The 21,760-nt window shown below is 35.0% G+C and overlaps 2 protein-coding genes across 8 annotated transcripts in view; both read right to left on the reverse strand.

Moving 5' to 3' along the window:
• Positions 1-1,193: 1,193 nt before the first annotated feature.
• On the reverse strand, positions 1,194-16,389 carry parvaa (parvin, alpha a). Its single transcript, XM_051884379.1, has 13 exons — positions 16,128-16,389; positions 11,132-11,221; positions 10,956-11,026; positions 10,760-10,862; positions 10,492-10,632; positions 9,542-9,657; positions 8,408-8,466; positions 7,288-7,307; positions 6,688-6,749; positions 6,543-6,611; positions 4,881-4,982; positions 4,400-4,472; positions 1,194-2,097 (listed from the first exon to the last, which is right to left on the reverse strand). Exons 1-13 carry the CDS (start codon positions 16,261-16,263, stop codon positions 2,021-2,023), a joined length of 1,119 nt encoding a protein of 372 aa, XP_051740339.1. The 5' UTR covers positions 16,264-16,389; the 3' UTR covers positions 1,194-2,020.
• Positions 16,390-18,301: 1,912 nt separating this feature from the next.
• Positions 18,302-21,760, reverse strand: part of mical2b (microtubule associated monooxygenase, calponin and LIM domain containing 2b) — a 59,567-nt gene continuing 56,108 nt past the window's right edge. For all 7 annotated transcript variants that reach the window (XM_051884350.1, XM_051884353.1, XM_051884351.1 and 4 more), the window contains 3 exons: positions 20,454-20,553; positions 20,309-20,382; positions 18,302-19,070 (listed from right to left, as the gene is read on the reverse strand). In XM_051884350.1, coding sequence (XP_051740310.1) covers positions 18,886-19,070; positions 20,309-20,382; positions 20,454-20,553 — 359 coding nt within the window. In that variant the 3' untranslated portion in view covers positions 18,302-18,885. The remainder of the gene's footprint in view (positions 19,071-20,308; positions 20,383-20,453; positions 20,554-21,760) is intronic.

Genomic DNA, 21,760 nt, shown 5'->3' on the forward strand with positions numbered 1-21,760 from the left:
ATACACAGTGCATCACAGTTTGTTGCGTATGGGGCTGCATAGCCGCAGACTAGTCAGGGTGTCCATGCTGACCCCTGTCTACCACTGAAAGCGCCAACAGTGGGCACGGGAGCATCAGAACTGGACCACGGAGCAATGGAAAAAGGTGTTTTGGCAGCAAAAGGGGGATATAACACAATATAAGGAAGGTGGTCATAATGTTTTGCCTGATCAGTGTAAATTATACCTCAAATCACAAGGTTTGTTTAGGAGAAGTGTAATATTAAGGCTGCAGTCGCTCAGCAAATTTCATGTCAAAATCCAGTCATTTCAATAGGAATTTCATGCAAAACAATTTCCAATGCACATTTCACATCAGATTTTTCACGCTAATTCACCACATTGCACAACACTACTAAGTGATCAGACTTCCCACATTTGACTGGGGGACCATATCACTTTCAGGGGGCCAGAATATCAGACTTGGCTGGGGTCTCTTTTGATTTTGTCCATTAGCAACATCATAGAAACACCCTAGAATTGTTGTGGCAAGTCGTGCTGGACAAGCACCACTCATATTTTCCTAAGAAATGCAAAATCTTACCATACATAAAGATCTGATATTTTCTAAAGCAAACCAGGCACAAGAATTTCAACGCTTCAGGTAGAAAAGCCATTTTCTGGGAAACCCATCCATTCTGACTAGAGGAATGAAATAGTTTGATCCAAGATTAGAGTATTTTTCTTCGGTTTAACCAACAGTATTTGTTCAGACAGTGACTCAATTCAAGATGTTCCATTTTAGAATGTTTATATTTATTGGTGGTTCTAAAGCACAAAAACTACAGTGCTCAAGGACTGTAGCATATGGAGTCTGCCAAGATTAAATTAGACCATCATTTCATTTTGCAGCCATTTTGAAAGAATCCAGTAAGAATGTTAAAGCGTTTTTTTTCAAGCACCGGTTCCCCATGTGGAGGTGGATGGTTTTGAATGGAAGTAAAATTACCCCCAAACAGCCTTCCACTTAAATAAGGACAAAGAGGGCCCATGTCTGCCGGTCATCCCTGCGGTATTTTGAGCATCTGTTCCAGTGAGTGAAGTGAACCGAGTCTATCAAGACGGCTTAAAGTACAGCACTCAAGAATGCAGTCTTTGGCTCAATAGAGGGAGGAAATGGAATGGAAAGATAAAATCTGACAATCACAATGGGGTAGATGATTCATCCATGTTTAATGTAGATTTTGTAACATTTTTCAGGTGCAGATAAAACACGAACATTGAGTTTTACAAATGATGATACTGGAATGATATCAATCAAACAAGGTATATAAAAAAGTATTTTCTTGTAGCTTCCACAAACAAAGTTGCGCCACCGCTAATTAAATCCGTTTTTTCACTTTAAATACAAATTTTCCCCAATAATGACTCAAGACACCATGTTTTAAGATTTAAGAAAATAAATTAATTGCTATGAAGTCCTCAAAATAACAAATTGAGCCTGTGTAGCAACAGCATAGGAAAATTTTTTTTTTGGTTGTTGCAGATAGACTATGCAAGTGGACAGATATAAAAACATTAGCACAGAAATCATGACAAATTAAGATACGTAGTGAAACTAACAAATTATTTGGCCAGACATCCACTTGGAAATATAAGCAAATACTGTGACTTAAGATAATATAGTGTTTTATGCGATATAATGTGTAGTGCATGCTGGATATTTTTCCTCGTACGTCTGTTTAGGCACTTTACAATGAAAACATTCCAAACAGATTAAACAGCTAACTGCATTTCCACAAATAAAAGCTGAAGTTATGCTAGACTTCAATGCATCATCTGAGGAATGGAATGCTTTCATTAAAAAACATTGATATGCATAGTGTTATTTTCTTTAGTGTTTTTACATCCATCTGGATGACAAGAAAAAAAAAAAATACTTAGACACAGTTATTAGTCGTATAGGGGTATTATACAATACTCCACAATAATTAACAGCATAAAAACTCTGTGATCCCATAGACGTGTTTCCCGTTTTGACTCATTCCACATGTCTGTACCTGGTGAAAAGGTTGTAAAGAACTCGAAGTGTCGATTTTAGGTCACAATTCACAATGTCTGGAATAAAACAGAGGAACAAAAAAAAAATTACTCACTCTGAAATTTGAGAACAAAAGCTTTTATATAGTTACAACTGTCTCGCTCAACTCCTTGAGCAGCTAAAACACACATTCAGTGCATAGTTTCTTTAATTCCAGTACTTGTTTGAATTGATTTAAAGCATTAAGTGGAGTTTTGCAATGTTAAATAATGTACCTGACTCTTCAAGGACTAATGCAAACAACACTAACAGACCGAGACACACATTAAACCTGAAAATCATTCAAATACACACAAAAACGCACAACCAAACGTACACAGTATAAAGACTACTTTCATACATTATAAATTAATTGTATAAAGAGAGCTGTGTAGTATGTATAATCTTAGTATGTGTATATTAGGGATACTGTATTAGACATAATATACACATACTAAGTTATTAGTATAACATAAACAACAACAGTGTTTTGAGGGCCTGAAAACGCAAACTTTTTCAAAAGGCAAGTTTTTGAAAACAATACCGTTATCGTCTCCATGTAAACTACAAAAATGCGAATTTGGTGTTCAGTCTATAGGCACATAAATTTGCTTTACAAAGTGACATCGCCAACTACTGGCCTGGCATCATAATGCAGTGTTTTTAATCGTTTTCGCGGATCCGTGTGAACGTGGATCGTTTTGACAACATTGTTGTCTGTACGCGAAAAAGCCAAAGTAAAAACTTTTCCATTTTTAGTACATTGTTGTCATGTAAACATACCCTGACTATTGTTAAAGGCACAATATGTAACTTTTCGCCGCTAGAGGTCGCCTATTCAAAACAAAGGCATAGCTTGATGACGCTGAGATTGAGCGTGGAATCATGGAAGATACCTCACAGCCAGCGGGACTCTGGCAGAAATCACATTCATGGATGAGATTATTAATGTTACTGTAGTATGAAGCAGAGCGGGGCTGAATGTTGTGCGAGCAGAAACGAGGCCGCTGGAGCGATTGCTAATGAGAGACGAGCGCGACACACGGCTGGAGAGCAGCCGAACTTTTATTATGCCACAGTCGCCGCTTCCGCTTCTTCCAGTCAAGCGTATGTGGTGTAACGCAGCGCTGTTTATCATATTAGATACATTTGAGTGTGTTGAAAATGATGTTATAACGTTACTCTGTGCGTTCGCTCAGCGGCTGCTATGAGACACTTGTTGCACACTGCAGTAAGCTAGATCGATATTAGAATATCATAATAATATAATCAAGAAAATGAGATTCAAACAATAAGACTAAACGTGTTGAGCTATATAACAATGATTAGTTTTAGTTTGTCTATAACTTTATCCAAACAGTTGTTCCCTAGTCTAATAAACACATAATATATTAAAGTGTCTTTGGTGTTTCCATGGTTTTTACAAAATAAAGGTATGGAGTCGTTGATAGGCGACGCACGGACACGGCCCGTGTCCTGGTTAAAATTGCTTATTTCTCTGTATTTAAACATTCTTGGAAACATTTGGGATAATTTAAGTACAAAAGTCAACAAAATATATAACACTGTTCTAGTGCACTGCAAAAAAAGAACTGTTGGTTTAACTTAAAGTAAGTTATCTGGTGCCTTAAAATGTTGAGTTCATTGAAATTAAAAATTTGAGTTAATACAATGAAGGCGATTGGTTTAATCAACAGAAACTCAAAATATTATGTTATCTGAACCACATTAATTATTTAAGTTGATTTGACAAAAGAAAAAAAGTTGTGAAATCATGAAAATAATTTTTTACAGTTTAGTTTTTGGATAATTTAATCCAAAACTCTTACATATTGTGCCTTTAAGGAAAGGAAATGGTATTCTTAACTGAATGAAAATTACTAAGTAACTAAATATTCTTACCGAACTATTCTCAAGGAAAGAAAAGTACTAATTATTAACTGAAGGGAAAAAGTACTAACCAACTAAACTTTTTAAACTCATTTTGATTAAAAGAGGTAAATATTAATATTTAAAAACTGAGAATTATGTATAAGATATACTGCAAACAAACAAACAAACAAACAAACAAAAAAAAAGTAGATTATATGAAGATTATGTAAATTACATTTACTGCACAACCCAAGAAAATCCTGTTTTTAATGTAATTTTTCAATTATCTCTGAAACTTCCATATGGGAGGCATTTAAGAAATGAACTTTCAGGTTAAAAGAGCAACATTTGAGAATTGGGAACACATCAGTAGCAGAGTACAGCTCTGACAAGACAAATCTTTTTAAAATAGCCTGTCAGCCACACAATTACAATGATAGGATTTGCAGAAAACAAAGGCATAATTACCCTCAGGCCTGGGTTTGGGCCTCTCCAGGCCACCGTCCTGCATCAGCTCAAAGGAGAAAGACACATTATGAACCTGCAGATAAAAAAGAAACAACGATATTTTGACATCTTGAAGAAGTACAACTACAAAGTGGGGTACGTGTTAAAAAAAAAAAAAAAAAAAAAAGTGATTTCCCAAAACAGGATTGTAGAAGGACCTAAAGCAGTTATCTCTGAAATCCACACACAAGCACTGGATATTAGAAGGGAGCCACACATCACACCACTTATCCGTTTCCTGTGCAGAGGCAGATTACAGATGCATCCTGGTGCGACATGCCCATTTGGCATGAGCTGGGCCTGCTGGATGTGACCCAGGTGAGCAGCCTGTACTTTGGGCTGACTGTCAACACCACCCCCTCTCAATGACACTCAACACAGCACACCAGGATGGCTTTCCACACTGAAGCACGCTAACCGCAGATGCACTCATAATTTATACCTTTTGGTCAAAATTCTCAGGGGTCAGGAAGAAGTTGTAGAGGGGGACGAAGTATCCTTCCAGAAGTCCCATCAGCAAGACCAGATACACACCATCTGCAAACTACAAACACGTCTCAGTCAGAACAACTCAATCCCGTCGTAGATGGAGAATCGAGAAATGCAAATTTACATAAAACAGATAGTTCTGATCTAAGAAGAAAGGATGTATTAAATTAATCAAAAGTGAAAGTCAATTTCTACTCATCAAAAGAATCCTGAAAAAATTTATCAGATTCCACAAAATATTAAGCAGCACAACTGTTTTCAACACTGATGATAATAATAATAAATGTTTCTTGAGCAGCAAATCAGCATATCAGAATGATTTCTGAAGGATCATGTGACACTGAAGACTGGAGTAATGATGCTGAAAATTACATTGAATAAATTACATTTTAAAATATATGAAAAAAGAAAACATTTATTTTAAATTGTAATAATATTTCACAATTTTACTGTTCTAACTGTACTTTTGATTTAATAAATGCTGCCTTGGTGAGCATAAGAGACTTCTTTCAAAAACTTTTTAAATAAATTGTACTGACCCCAAACCTTTGAAGTGTATATACACACACTTATGAATATGATTGAATTTTATATTAACCTGCCAATTATTTAGCATCTTATTGCAACCGTAAACAGCCTACAGATAAGCTAATGAACTACTTTATTTAGAGAAGAATAACGACTTAAATTCCAGTATATTTCTGACACAAATGGGTTCAGAAAACTTGAAATATAGAGTACAAATCGAATGAGCTACTTTAAATTCTATTTTTATGGTGCTTTTGTGTACGTTTTGAAGATTGAAAGCTTCACTGTAAAAAATTATTGTGATTTTAACGGTAAAAGACTGTAAAAATCAACGGTGAAAAATTTTTCTGTACTATATATATGGTGAATAACTGTAATATATCTAACTGTACATTTAATGTAATTTTTACAGTAAAATACTGTTAAATTTACAGTTTTTGGACATGAAAAAGAACAAGTCATTGTATAATTTACAGTAAAAAAAAAAAAAAAACGTAAATTGACATTCCCAGAATTCCCTGCGTGACACTTCACATTGGATGTATTTTCGTTGAAATAATGATGTTTCTTCTTAGTTTTTTCTAATCAGTTATGTACATTAGTGTTTTATGTTACATCTAATGTTGTAAAATTAATGTTATTAGTTAATATTTGGCAAGTGTAAACAGCCTACAGATAAGCTAATGAACTACTTTATTTAGTGAAGAATAGTGACTTAAATTCCAGTACATTTCTGACATAAAGCTATCATATGGCTTCAGAAAACTTAAAATATGGAGTACAAATCAAATGAGCTACTTTAAATCTATTTTTATGGTGCTTTTGTGTCCGTTTTGAAGATTGAATGCTTCAATTCCCATTGTAACCATGTAAAAGATCGACTGGCACAGACAAACGGACTGTGGCATGTGACATGAACAGGAATAAATGATGTAATTTTACTTAATTTATTGAACAAATACCCTTTCATCATATTGTGGCTGATACCATTTTAGAAAATCACTGTAACAGATTATTTCTCATGGCTTACCGCTTTAATTTACCACAGTCACAGTATATTTATTGTGTTGATCCATGTGTTAATTACCTGTGTATCCAGTTCAGCAACCTCCAAGTTCAGTTTATTCAGGTGTTTGTTGACAAAGGTGATTAGAGTCTGTGGAAAACAGATGCATATGTGGTCAGGCTTGTCTTAGGATGTCAATTCAGCTAATATTTGTGCTCTTTCATACCTTCTTCACTACATTCAGCTTGTCAGGAGCATGATCAAACAAGGTATCAAAAGCATCACGTTCTGCATGGAAGAATACATCCATGTGTTAGAAAACAACTGCAACTTTTAAACTATCATTCAAAAGTTTGGGGTTGGTAAGATCATATGTTTCTCTCATAAGTCTCTTAAGTTTACCAAGGCTGCATTTATTTATCAAAAATTAGTCATATTTTTACAATTTAAAATAACTGTTTTCTATATAAATGCATTTTAAAATGTAATTGTGATGCAAAGCTGAATTTTCAGCATCATTACTGCAGTCTTCAGTGTCACATGATCCTTCAGAAATCAGTCTAATATGCTGCTCAAGAAACATTTCTGATTATTATCAATGTTGAAAACAGTTGTGCTGCATTTACATGAAACAAAAATCTTTTGAAACATTATAAATGTTTTTTACAGTCAACTATTGATCAATTTAATGCATCCTTGCAGAATAAAAGTATTAATTTCGTTTTTTTTTTTTTTTTTTTTTTTTTTTTTTAAATCTTACTGACCCCAAACTTTTGAACAGTATTGTATATAACATATAAATGATGGAAATTTTAATAATACTTACCATGCCTGCCAGATAATGCCCTATGAACATAAAGAAATTAAATTATGTTAATTTTATTTTATTAAATTATGACTGAACTTTGGTACTAACATATACAAGTACGTTGTTAGAAATTCATCACATGTTAATTACAGCTACTCTATGGGCAATTTATAATATATATATATTATATAGAGAGAGAGAGAGAGAGAGAGATAGATAGAGGTAACATAGCAGTCTTTGGCCGATATTAGAGATTTTTTTTTTTTATTTATCGGTATTGACTGTTATTGGATATTTAAATATTCATGCTCATTTCCTCATTAAATGCCCATTTAAAGTTAACCTTTAAAATAGTGATTTAATAACACAGTTTAATGAAATCTTTAGCCAATCTCAAAATGAATAGCCAATTTTCATACTGTACATTATAATGTAGTGATGCTTTGTAGCATTTAAAATGATTGATTTTAGTTTTAGCTTTTTAACATTTATTTAGACAATTAATATCAAACATTTGTTGGGCATCGGTCATAACAGTATCAGTATCGAAGAATTTTAATATCAGCGCATTACTGCATGTTATGCATTTCATTCATCTCCTGTAGAGCATGAGAAGTAATTTATCTTTCGTAATGCTACGGTCACTGAAAACCAGGCAAAAAAAATTCAGCTGCTATTTGGGCGTGTGGAAGGGTGATCAAATTGATCAGGCAAGTCTGGGACAGCCCTGGACAGGGCTTTCTCCCCATGAGGCCCCCTCCTCCTCACTCTCTAATCACTCCTGCCAGCCATCAGCCTGGGCAGCAGCAGCTACTGTGTGTGTGATAACAGCCTCAGGAAGTATTCCACAAACACACACATACACGTGCAAAAACACACACTTATCTCCCCAGCTGCCAGGTGCCTGCTGGACCGCTCTACAGTCAGCTGTGCACATATGTGTGTGTGTCCACACAAAGGGTGATAAAACAGTGCCATAGCTAATCCAGACACCATCATGTAATCAGTAATCTACTGCACAATGATTGAAACATATGAAAGGTTCAAAAGATGCAAAAAATTATTAAACTCTGATACTGGCACATTTATAAACACATGGGGGTGACATTTGGAAATTAGGGATGCATAATTGACGTACTCGGTGTTGCCAGTGATCTCCTCCATAACCTGACGGGATTGGAGAATGCCCTCTCGTTTCTAAGAGAAAGGAAAAAGGAACAGATTGGATATTAACAAGAGTCAGAATTCCCTAGAAGTCTAAGAAACCGCTATAGTTTGATATCAAAATATCTGTTATGGTAAAACAATGAGTTTCTCTAGTCAGGCATAATGGGAGAAATACAAGACGATGGAATTTGAGACCACATTCTCCTACATGAACTATAAAATAAACAAAAAATAAAAAAATAAAAAAAATGGAAACTGCTTTTAGGATTCTCACATTTTTTCCCATTAATTTCTATGATTTTAACAGTTGTGATTATTGTATAATGATATGATTCTTAAGAATAATTTTATAGACAGTGATTTATGTTCTTCAAAGAGCAACTGCAATTACATAAATCATTAAATTAAATTTTGAATATACACATATTTATAGAGAAAGATTTATCTTAAATGTTATATTTAATTACACACACATATATATATATATATATATATTTCTACTAAGTTTAACAGATTTTTCCAGGTTTGAAATTTTACATTTCCTGATATTTCCAATTTTTCCAATCATCTGTATTTAATCAAAAGGAAGACAATACAGAAAGCAAAACAAAAGAGAAAATAAAAACGACAGCATCAACATCAGCAAGCTAGCATTAGTTACTGAGGCTAATTAGCTTTAGATATTGAGGATAATTGACTATAACTATCCATATTTGACTCAGTAACAAACGATTGCAAGAAGATATTCACTATTACAGTATCATTAGTATTAATTTATCATTGAAGAAAAGCAAGAAAATATATTAAAAAAATAAAAAATACAAAAAAATCAAGACAAAATACAGATGAAAGTAATGCTAATTAGCTTTTTATCTGTATTTTCTATTCTGACTTGCTTTCTTTCCTGAAATACATATTGACAAAATCTGGTAGGTCAAAAACAACAAATTGACATTTTATTTGATTTTGTGGAGATTTGTGAGAAGAATTTGTATGACAAGTTTATCCGAGAGTGTTTTAAACGCAAACAAAGTCTACTTCTAGCATCGCAACAACAAAAATTTATTAGCAGTTAGCATCACAGTCTAAAACAGAGTCTACATACCTGGACCACAACCACCTGAATGGACACATGGTCAGGGAGGCGAATGGGGGCTCTGAAGTGCTGTGAAAGCGCCACCAGCAGGTGAAGGATGGCCACAATGCTCTTAGCGTGAACCGCTAGCAAATGGTGTAAAAAAAAAAAAAAGAAAAAAAAGAAAAAGTCACCATGAAAACAACCGATAATTCGTATTTTTTTAATGGAATATTGCAGTGTTAATTATAAATTATTTATCCGTGCACATCATTTTCTTAAAATATGTGTGCCCTTGTAATCTTTAATCAATTCAAAAGCAATTCTCTGATGACGTGTTTACTGGCGCAAAGGCGGAGCGACCTGTCACTCACATGAGATCGACCAATAGCAAACCACAACCATCCAACCAATTCCCGATGAACAAAATCAACTCCCGCCATACAGTTTTACTACATTTTAGCCATTTCACTAGGATATACATCACAATATAGAAGAAATTTCTATCACAACTTCCATTTCATGCCGACTTTAAATCTAAACATTCCCTGGTTTCATTTGAGTGGATTAAAACCCGTATTGGCACGAGACAAGCTAAGTAGCAGCTTCAGATCTGTGAATTGTTACGTAAGGATTGATGTTGGCCTCCATTTAATACGAAAATCAATAGCACATAAATCTTTCTGCCTCATAAAATGACCTGCAATCTCTTTAGTGTCTCTTCCACATAAGTAGAGTGATTGAAATCCACTAAAAGACACTGTTACATCACCTAAAGTGTTTTCCAAGTCTTTGAAACTCAAAACTGTGAGAAACACCCATCAATAGCACTTTAAACAGACTTTGTTGTAAAGCCATTTTGTGCACCACAGCTTGTCTAAGTGGACGCTTTAAGACAAGTCCATATTTAACATCACATAACACTTGTCTTGTCTTATTTAGGATCATTTGAACAAAGTGTTGAAGCTCTTGGGACCTACAGTCGACGTTCCACTTGATGCTCCTGGTGGAGACCTTCAGTGCGTCATTGATTCTCTCCAGAACCGTCTGCAGCTTCTGCTTCTGGGCAATCTCAGATTGAGTCACCTCCGCAACATTCAGCTTCTCACCTTCAAGCTTTTTCTAGAGGACAGAAACACAAGGATGTGGAAAAGATCTCAAAGAGTCCAGGTAGAACTTGCTTGGTTGTTTAGTCAAATAAAACTCTGTCTAACCAATCAGAAGAAGCCATATAGTAAAATTTTGTACCAAAGAGCTTCTGGAGAACCTGTCCATCATAGAGATCTTCAGCCAGGTCCTTCACAATGATCCTTTCCCCAACCAGAACATCGTTGATCCAGTCAATGAGCACCTAATTTAGGCATAATCATATGTGTATGGATTTGGAATGACATGAGGATGAATAAATGATGACTGAATTGACATTTCGGCTTTAAACACAAACCTTCATGAGTTCCTGGAGTTTTCGGTCATTTTTCGAGTTTGGGTCCACCATAGTGCGGACTTCATTTTCCTCTGTGAGAGAAAGAGACAGACAGGAAGTGGGGAAGAGGAAGGTGTAAGGGCTTATTATTAACCTGAAAGAGCATCAATTGAATAATCAGGCTACGGGTTCAGTACCTAGCATGATGTCCTCAGGATGAAGCTCAAAAGGTGTGGGACTCAGGGGGAGATTAATGGCGTTCATCCCCTCCTCCTGCAGCTCCGATACTATAGGATACAGGACACATTGGGTGAGAGGTAACAAATTATTTCTGAATACAGTGGCCAAAAAAAGAAAGAAAAGAAATTGGGTGATTTATTGCTTGTGTTACTGCTGTTATATAATGTATCAAAAGATTTCTATTTCAAATAAACTTTCTATTCTATTCTGAACTTTCCATTTTTTTCTATATAAAAAAATATTAAGCAGCACAACTGTTTTCAACATTGATAATAACAATAAATGTTTTTTGAGCAGCAAATCAGCATATTAGAATGATTTCTGAAAGATCATGTGACACTGACGACTGGAGTAATGATGCTGAAAAATTCAGCTTTACCATCACAGGAATAAATTACATTTTGAAATATATTCAAATTTAAAAATTTATTTTAAATTGTAATAATATTTCAGAGTATTACTGTTTTTACTATAATTTTGATCAAATAAACTGCATAAGAGACTTCTTTTAAAAACATAAAAAAAAAAAAAACGTATCGACCCTAAACTTTCAAATGTTAATGTATATTTATATTCATAATAGTAAATATTAAACTTTTAAAATTAAATATTTAAGTAAATATTAAATATTATTTTTTTGTGCTATGAACAATAATATTTAGCCACCAGAGACATCAGGATAAGTTTTCAGTAAGCAACCATCTAGCAATGACCAAAAACATATTAGCAACCGCTTAGCAACACCCTGGCGACCACCCACAACACTCCATCATCACGGCTCATTTTCAGATGAAAATGTAAAAAATCTAGGGCTGTCAATAGATTAAAATTATTAATCGTGATTAATCACACCCTTAATCGCATACTTATCATGAAATTAATAATTCATCATTTATCTTATTTAACGCGTTTATTTTGTCATCATTTGACATATCCAGCAAAGTAAACTATCAGATTGAAGGATAATTCTCACAAAACTTTATTTTCTGCAAGCTTTTTTCAAAGTAAATTTATCTGTCTTTCCAAAAAAGGACACGTTTGAGGGCTTTTCACACTGCGCTTAACCCCGGGTTATCGTCATTCTAAACACCGCTTTAACCCCGGGTAAAGGAGTGTTTCACACTTGTAAGTTAGATGCGGGGTTAGCACCGCTTTTTACCCAGGGTTTTGAAACCCTGCTCCGGGCTCGTGTTAACGGTGCCAAACTTGTACAGTGTGAAACGATGCGGTGTTAGAATGTTACAACTAGATGCTTAGCAACCGACAACCAATCGCGTGCCTTATATTCACGCGCTTTGGGCAGTCTTGGAAACACCGCGCGATGTAAAAACAGTCGTTTCTGCGTATGATAGGAAAAATGTCAAACGGCGATGGAAAACGCGACAATTGGAGTGAAGAAAAGATCGTCATTCTTACCTTTATAATTCGAAAAGTTCACTCAGAAAAAAACTGGATATTACAGTCAGCAATGAGGACGCGCAATGCTAGAGGCTTTATGTAAACAGGTCGCGTGCTGCGCCTGTCCAGTAAGTAACACTGACATCATAAATAAGCAAATAAGGACTAGGGATGTGCAGTGTGAAACGGCAGCTTATGAATACCCAGGATTTACTGTTAACCCCGGGTATAGTATGAGCAGTGTGAAGAAGATGAATAAAGATAACCCAGGATTCCATTTACCCAGGGTTTAGAATGACCCAGGGTTAACTATTTCAAGTGTGAAAAGCCCTTTGGAGACTCCAAAAGGACACCCAATAACCAAATGATATAAAATGATCTGATCGCAAACAGAGAAGCGAAATCGGGTTAAGGGGTTAGAATAGTAATTTCTGCCTAGGTGCTAGTGCAGTGTGATAAACTCCCTACTCCCAAGACATAAATTGTGAGACGTAAATTATGCTAATGAAGCAATTTCGCATGCTTCCGTAATTTATTTGCATTAAATTATTTTAACGCGTTAAGGATTTTGAATCAATCACATGCGTTTTGAATTAATCGCATCATATATTTATAAGACTTTAGGAAAATGTCGAAATTCTCAACATCTTCTGAGAAAAACCCAAGACTCCCGCTCTTCGCTCCTACAGCAACCCAGCATGCATCACTGTCTACAGCACTGATTATGGGGATGCGAACATCCTGTGCTGGATTCCAGAGGCCTCCCATGGAGGACGATATCCTATTAATCAACACCCTCTCGAGCTCACGCACAGCTGCTCTCCTGCTGCTTCTTCTCGCTGATGCGGGGGTGCGTACAATCCAACGGCACGACAAAGATGTCATGTATCTTGTATTGTGGTGAGCATTGAGGTTAACATGGGTGACTGGGAGGCTGCTTAACAATAAGCACCACAATTTCTTCAGAAATATCAGTCATTAACTAGAACTCCACCAGAAGATCTCTCATTTATGGTGCTTTTTTTGTACTTTTTGAAGCTTAAACTGTCATTTTAAGGGTTTGGAGTGACATGAAGGTGACTAAATAATGTTCACATTTTTTTTCACCAACTGTTTAAAAGGGATAGTTCACCTAAAAATGAAAATTTTGTCATAATTTACCCAAGTTGTTCAAAACCTGTATATATTTCTTTGTTCTGCTGAACACAAAGGAAGATATTTGGAAGAATGTTTGTAACCAAGCAGATCTCGGCCCCCATTGATTACTAAAGTAGGAAAAAAAAAATACTATGGTAGTCAATGGGGGCCGAGATCTGCTTGGTTACAAACATTCTTCCAAATATCTTCCTTTGTGTTCAGCAGAACAAAGAAATATATACAGGTTTGGAACAACTTGAGGGGAGTAAATGATGACAGAATTTTCATTTTTTGGTGAACTGTCCCTTTAAGTTGTAGAAGTTATCGCATGTAATTCATATTTTCAATTGTGTAACTAAAGCAATAAACATCAAATGCACTGCATTTTGCGAAATAGTCCTCATCAAATCAAATCATACATCAATTACCCATCCAGATCACAGTTCTCGTCCTGTATGTGGGTGAATAGGAGATGGAGAAACAGGCATTCAGAGAATCCGAAGGCTCAGCTGCTTTTTCCTCTCAATCGGCCTTGCAAGTGCTGATGGATGCCGCGCAATCATTACAGAAGTGCACTCTGGGAATCGTGCAAACCCAGAAGAAACACTTCAATGTAATGGGCAGAGGCACACAGCCTAATTTACTTACTGGATAAGAGGACAACAAGACTAATATATTTTTATTTGTTAAGGATGTGGATCCTCATAAGTTGTCAGAATTATTATTGGATATTGCAGTCTAGTTTTCGCAGCTGTTCTTGTCTCAAGGATGAGATGACTCTGTTCTCATTCCTGTACAATAACAATCTCATGCCTCGTCCAGACAGAATACCTTACATGGTTAGAAAAACACTGCCAAAGCTGGGTGTTAGCTGAAGACAGAGCTTAAGAACACTTTATAATGTGCCAACGTGTGATTTCTAGACTATAAAAAGCCTGATTATTGCTACTCAAGAGTGTAGTTTAGAAGTTTTTGTCTGAATGATTCGATGACTCAGTTATTTTCAGGTGTGGTTAAATACTTTAAAAGGTTTTTTATAATCATGCCTCCAGGGTACATGCTTTAAAATGCTACTTGCCAAAATGGAGCACAAAGAAAATCACTAATAAATCTCGGAATAACTACTGGTAAAATCTTAACTGAACTGCTATGACATCAATGCGTTTTTGAGCAAAGAAAAGTGCAACTCCGCCCATTTTTTCAGTGTCCTTGGTTCAGGAAGTAGTTTTCCTATAAGGGTTTTTAAAAAGTCTTCATTAAACAGTTATAAGCCACAAACCAAACAGCTACGAGGTGAATTACAATAAAAAAGCAAAAAGACAAAAGTACAAAACTGTGTACTTAACGGCTTTAATGAGGGAAAGAACTACAATCCCATGAAGCATTGCAAATGACAAAAAAAAAAAAAAGGATAAATATAAAATTGTGTTTATTATGTATACAGAAACATAACATATATATATATATATATATATATAAGTATTTTGACAGCGTAGGGAAATGACATTTGCAATGCTTCATGGGAGCGGGCAAGTACTAAAGAGTTCTTTTGGTGCAATTTGCTTGTCTTGGTTCTCTGATTGGTGGAGATTCTATGCAGAATCATGGGTATTGTAGTTTTTCACCAGGAATTCCACTATTAAACATGATCATTTAAAAAAGTTGAATAATGCGGGCTGATGGCTTCAACGGAGGCATATACAGTACCATCGATCAACAACTTCATTGCTCACGGTATAGGTCTGTCTTTGACGGTTTATAATTCAATTTCCCTATAGAGAAAATAAATCCGATTTTTTACTTATGCAAGCCGACGGTAGCACTCTGTTGCATAATCCAAATAAGATTATACACATATTTACTTCTTTTTTTATTTTATTTCTAACATGCTGCTATTTGCCTTTCTAAAATAACTTAATTTTCGCCCCAATGTGTCAAATCAATTTACTCATCGGTTTTAGGACCACTACGAGCAAGACATGTTCAAAAGAGACGGTTCTCGATTCAATTATTCGATTCAACTGAGTTAGAGAAGCGCAAGGGCAGTTTCTGAGCGCTTTTGTAAAATGATTCATTGAAAAGATCCGAATCAAAAGAGCGATTCGTCCGCTACTTCGTTAGAAAGCGGCACAAACTTTGGAATGTAAACATTTCTCGCTACTTTAAACACACCCCGTTGTCGTTTCTTTTGAGTTTTTTTTTTAAATATATAGCTACAAGAAACAGAGATGTTGACAGTGTTAACAAACGCTCATCCCGTTGGAGGAGGGAATTATTCAGACTTCTGAAGTTATGTAGTAGGCTAACTTGTGTACTTTCAAGCAAAACTGTCATGACTAGAGCTGCTGTTTACTATTTAAAACGCGCCAAACATTACGTTACCCCTTGCAAAATAGGCATTTTAAGCTCAACCGCTACCTTCTTTCGCCTTTTTTCTCCTGGCCAGAGTCCCACCAAGTTTTCCCAGAAATGAGTCATCTTTCTTTCTGGAAGACGGAGACTTTGGAGTTGGCGACTTGGGAGAAGACGGAGATTTCTGCGGGGAAGAAGCCATCGGTAACAGTCAGGGTCAGAAAAGTGTAAATAAAATGTGATTTCCCCCGCTGAGGGAGTGAGTAAAATCCCAGGAACAGGAACGGAAACGGAATTCCAGCTATTTGCCCAGCCTTCTAAAACGAGCTTCCCTTATCCTTTGATCCCTCCCTCTTTCCTAAGGGAGACTTGTTCAGAAAGTTATTCGTAGTAAGCTGCCAGTATCATACAATGAATGACTGCTATGTTATTATTCCTGCCTTGAGCTATGAAGCGCCAAATGTAAAACAATCCATACAAGCAAATAAACAAAGAAAATACTGAAATAAAAATCACTGATTTTGCCAGATTTGTTTAACAAGCTTTTTAATACTATTTAATTAAATGTTGAAAAATATAAGATTCCTATATTTTTTAAATATTAATATTTTATGTCTTAACGCATAGAAAGTAAGCATTTTAAATTATTTTAATATCTAACTGTATGAAAAAACAAGCATATGAAAAAGAATAAACCTAATATTATATATATATATATCATTAGTTAACATTAGTTAATGCATTAACTAACATTAACAATGAGCAATAGCTACATTTGTTACAGAAGTTATTATTCTTTATTAAAGTTAGTTAAAAAAATACAACTGTTAGTTCATGTTAGCTCAGGTCCATTAAATAATACAGTTACAACTTTTGGTTTTAATAACGTGTTATTAAATGTTGACATTAAGATTAATAAATGCTTTAGAAGTATTTTTCATTGTCAGTTTATGTTAACTAATGAATTAACTAATGTTAAATAACGGAGCTTTATAAAGTGTGACTAAACAATAAAGAATCAAAACATATTAAAACAATATCTAGGGCATGTTGTAGTCCAGATTAAAATATAAAAATGTTTAAGTTTTAAAATAAATAGCTTTGTGTCTTTACGTATTTGGCGATAGTGAATACAAAAATCTGATTGGCTGTTTAAAACATTAAATAACGACTTTTCAATGATATCTAGTGATGGCCGATTTCAAAACACTGCTTCAAATTTTTTGTTTCGAATCAGTGATTCGGAGCGCGATTTCAGCAATTTGGCATTTTGACACGCAATCCGAATAAAAACAAAAACAAAAGATTTCATCAAAAATAACTTAATTTGTGTTCCGAAGTAGAACGACATGAGGGTGAGTATTAAATTGCATTATTTTCATTTTTGGGTGAACTAACCCTTTAATGGCTTTAATGAGGGAAAGAACTACAATCCCATGAAGCATTGCGAATGACAAACGAAATTAAAACAATGGATAGCCTAAATATAAAACTATTGATGTTTATTATGTATACAGAAACAAAATATCTTACATTTATAGAAAAATATGCATATATAAATATTTAAGTATTTTGACGGAAATTGACTCATTTACGCCATTTGCAATGCTTCATGGGAGTGGGCAAGCACTAAAGAGTTCTTTTGGTGCAATTTGCTTGGTTCTCTGCAGAATCATGGGTATTGTAGTTTTTCACCAGGAATTTCACTATTAAACATGAAAACATTAAAATACTAGCTGTAGTGCAGCTGCTTTGTTTACGGGGTTACCGGGGTAACCGCTGCATTTCTGCTGTTCCGTCAGCGCTATCTACTGTCAGAGAGTGAAAGTGCATCTCCTTCACTCGTTCCACCATGCTGCTCATGCACGTTGGGTTTGTTTACATCAGTGTGCGCCTCTTTGACGCAGCATATAGCAGTGTTTTGCATTTTAAAGGGTGTATGGGTATTCTTAAAATGCTTTCTAAAAATCTGAATAATTCGTAATAAATTATTCACGGTATTTTGAAGTGCCCACGATAACAATATCGCACATATTATCGTGATATATCGTATTACCATATACGACACACACACATATACTGTATGTATATTTTATAAACAATTTTTCAGAAAACAAGTATTTAAAAATAGATTTTTTTCCTGTTAATATTTTATAAGTTTTTTCAGAAACTTAAATATTCTTACAAATGTTTTTAGTGTTAGTTTTCAGGGATTTTTTTAAGAGGAAAGCAGAGTCCACTCATTGTTTTTACATTTATTAAATAAATTACACAAGGCAACAGTCAGACAAGAATAAAACCAGAGCCCTTTGTACATTTTCTTAAGCTCTTCTTGATTCTTGAAACAATGATACTGGGTTTTACTTTAGAAATAGTTGCAATTTAAGGTCACTTAAGATATCCTGTTCATTGCAAGAAAGAAACAAACACTCAACAGACACACTTTATCACTGCCATTAAACTTTGGCCTTAATTGGAAAATTCACTGTAGAACAGAACAAACATTCATTAAGAATTTTAACAAAACAAGAAGATAAATCAAACAAATCCAAAACAAAAAAAACTGCTTTAACTTTATAAAATACCATTGCACCAGTGTGAATAAAATGTGTAGTCAGTCCTCTCACCTCCGTGGCTTTGCAACTTTGTGTTAAGAAATATTTTCAGTTAGTAAAGAGGCACGTGTTTGGTTTTTGGTTTATTTCTTTTCAAGAACACAAAAGGCAGCATTAAGTTGTGTTTGATTAAGCAAGCGTACTACAGTCTGTTCAAGATCTTCAAATAAGGCTCTTTCAGTCTAAAGTAGTTCTTCTTGCAGGTCAGTTTAGGTCCAGTGGAACTGGTAGCCTCTGGACAGGATCATGCTCTCCAGATCTCGGTCCTCAGCCTTCTCCTTCAGCCGTTGCTCCTCCAGCAGACTCACCAGTTTGTCTCTTTTCTCCACCACCTTCATGATCTCCACCAGCAGGCTCTGCTCCTCCACCAGCTCACTCGCACTCTTCTTGCAGTCTGGATATGGAGGAATACAAAGACGGGCCTATCATCAATAATCAAGTAAAATATGGTCCACATAACATTTTCACCATGTAACAAAGTTTAATCGCTTTGAATAACATCATATATATTGTATGATAACCGTAATTAAGTATTACACAATGACACCTCTGTGTTTTGTGGCTTAACGCTGCATGTGTCTCAGTGGTAAACAGTGAGCTTCACCACCATGAAGAACTAAAATAAACTTGTGTTTGCCGGAGGCTGAGGGACCAACCATTGACTTGCAAATGAAGACACTATCACCTTCCTCTGCTGCTATCAATTCCTGTTCACAAGTAAATGCGCCCCGACTTACAATATGTTTTCACTCTAACAACCAATTATCTAATCTAATATATGAAAAGTTGGTCCACAGACCTAAATGTTTTCACATTTAATGTAGAATACATCTAAAGATGACAACCTTCTAGTTACCGGATCAGATCTGTAACCACTATATATAAACTTTTTTCAAAATGTTATGCTCACCAAGGCTAGTGCAGAGCTAGTGCAAGATGAGCATTTGTGGTTAAAAAGTATATACATTTTTATTTCTTTTTAGAAAATGACATTGTTTTGCTAGACAAGACCCTTATTTCTCATCTAGGATCATGTAGAGTCCTTTGAAGCTGCACTGAAACTGCAATTTGGACCTTCAACCCGTTGGTAACTGTTGAAGTCCACTATAAGGAGAGAACTCCTGGAATGTTTTCCTCAAAAAGCTTAATTTCTTTTCGACTGAAGAAAGAAAGACATTCAAGACACATCTTGGATGACATGGGGGGTGAGTAAATTATCAGGAAATTTGAATTCTGAAGTGAACTAATCCTTTAAAGATTCCTGAAAAAAAACATAGCACGGTTTCCACAAAAATATTAAGCAGCAAAAACATGTTTTCAACACTGATAACACATAATTAATGATTTATCATAAATAATAATTGAGCTGCAAATCAGCATATTAGAATGATTTCTGAAGGATCATGTGACACTGAAGACTGGAATAATGATGCTTTGCCATCACATAAATAAATTACATTTTTAGAATATTTTAAAAATAATATTCATTTTAAATTGTAATATTTCACAACATTTCTGTTTTTACTATATTATTCATCAGAGCCTTGGTGAGCATAAGAGACTTCTTTCAAAAACCTTAATTATTCCAAACGTTTGACCTATAGTGTACTGTATGTATCATAACAATCCCACCTTCAGTGTCCATTCGCCGTCTCATGTCTTGCTGTAGCCGACTTTGAGTGTCCTCCAACTCCAGTTCTTGAGCACTAGGGACAAAAGCATGTATAAGAGATGTACAGAAACCTTGATAAACATCTATAAGAGTCACAATACTTACAAGATCATGAGTTCAGCCTCATATCTGGAGAGTTTGTTCTTCTCCAGGACCAGTTTGAACCAGGTTTGTAGTAACGCGGTCTCATCTGTGGAGTCGTCGCCTGTGAACATGAGATAACAGACAAAATTTACTGAACATTAGCATCTGCTATAACACGACTAATACTACTCAGTCCTGTGTTGTTGTCAAATTTTAACACAATTAGAAATTTGAACATTATACATACATAACGTTACTTGTAATGCGTTACCCCTAACACTATGTGTATTACACATAGTGTTAGGGGTAACGCATTACATGTAACGTAATCAGATTACTTTTGTCAAGTAACGCATTACTTTTAAATTTACATCAAAATATCAGAGTTACTTTTTCAAATAAGTAATGCAAGTTACTTTGTTTTCCCATTTATTAACTGACAGCTCTCCTGTCCCCATGTTGAGAGAAATCGTAAGTACAGAGGCGTTATGTGTGCTGCGTGAACATGATGGTTATTCTAGACTAGTTCTAACAGGGGTTGCCAGGTTTTCACAACAAAACCCGCCCAATTGCTACTCAAAACTAACCCAATCGCGTTTCCAGGGGGTCCCTCGGTAAAAATCGTGTTCCGAGGGGTAAAATCTGCGCTTTTGGCAGGGTTCCCCTGGTAAGATTCGCATTCCAAGGGCTAAATATCATGTTATTTGGGGTCGCTTCAACCCACGAACATGAAAAACAACCCGCGGCAACAGTGTTAAAGTAACCCAATTCTGCGGGAGTTCTAGACTAAATGTGAGCATACATTTACTCATGTACTACTTCTCCTGCGTTCTGTTCTTCCGCAATCCAGAATGGCTGCACAGCTGAAAGGTTTGTTTGAGCTGCGCCCTCTACTGTACAACAACAAACAGCCTAGCCCAGATGACCAAAAGTAATGTAATGCATTACTTTCCATAAAAAGTAACTAAAAGTAACTTACTTTTTTAGGGAGTAACGCAATATTGTAATGCATTATTTATTTTTGTATTTTTTATTTTATTATTATTTATAAATATATTATGTTAGAATTTATTACAATTTATAAAACATATTTATAAAATATATTATAATATTCAAAATAATAATAATAATAATAATAATAAAATAAATACAAATATTTTAAAATAAAATAAAGAGAAATATAACAGAAAATTTATGGAGACCGTCCTTGCAAAAATCAATTTCTATAAATTCTAAATATTTGTGCTTGCATTACATTAAAAAAAAAAAAAAATGTATATATTTATATTCAAATATTTCATGATTTCTTTAGGCATGGAAAACACCAT

This window comes from Ctenopharyngodon idella, chromosome 24 (genome assembly GCF_019924925.1).
Source record: "Ctenopharyngodon idella isolate HZGC_01 chromosome 24, HZGC01, whole genome shotgun sequence".
Taxonomy (NCBI): Eukaryota; Metazoa; Chordata; class Actinopteri; order Cypriniformes; family Xenocyprididae; genus Ctenopharyngodon; species Ctenopharyngodon idella.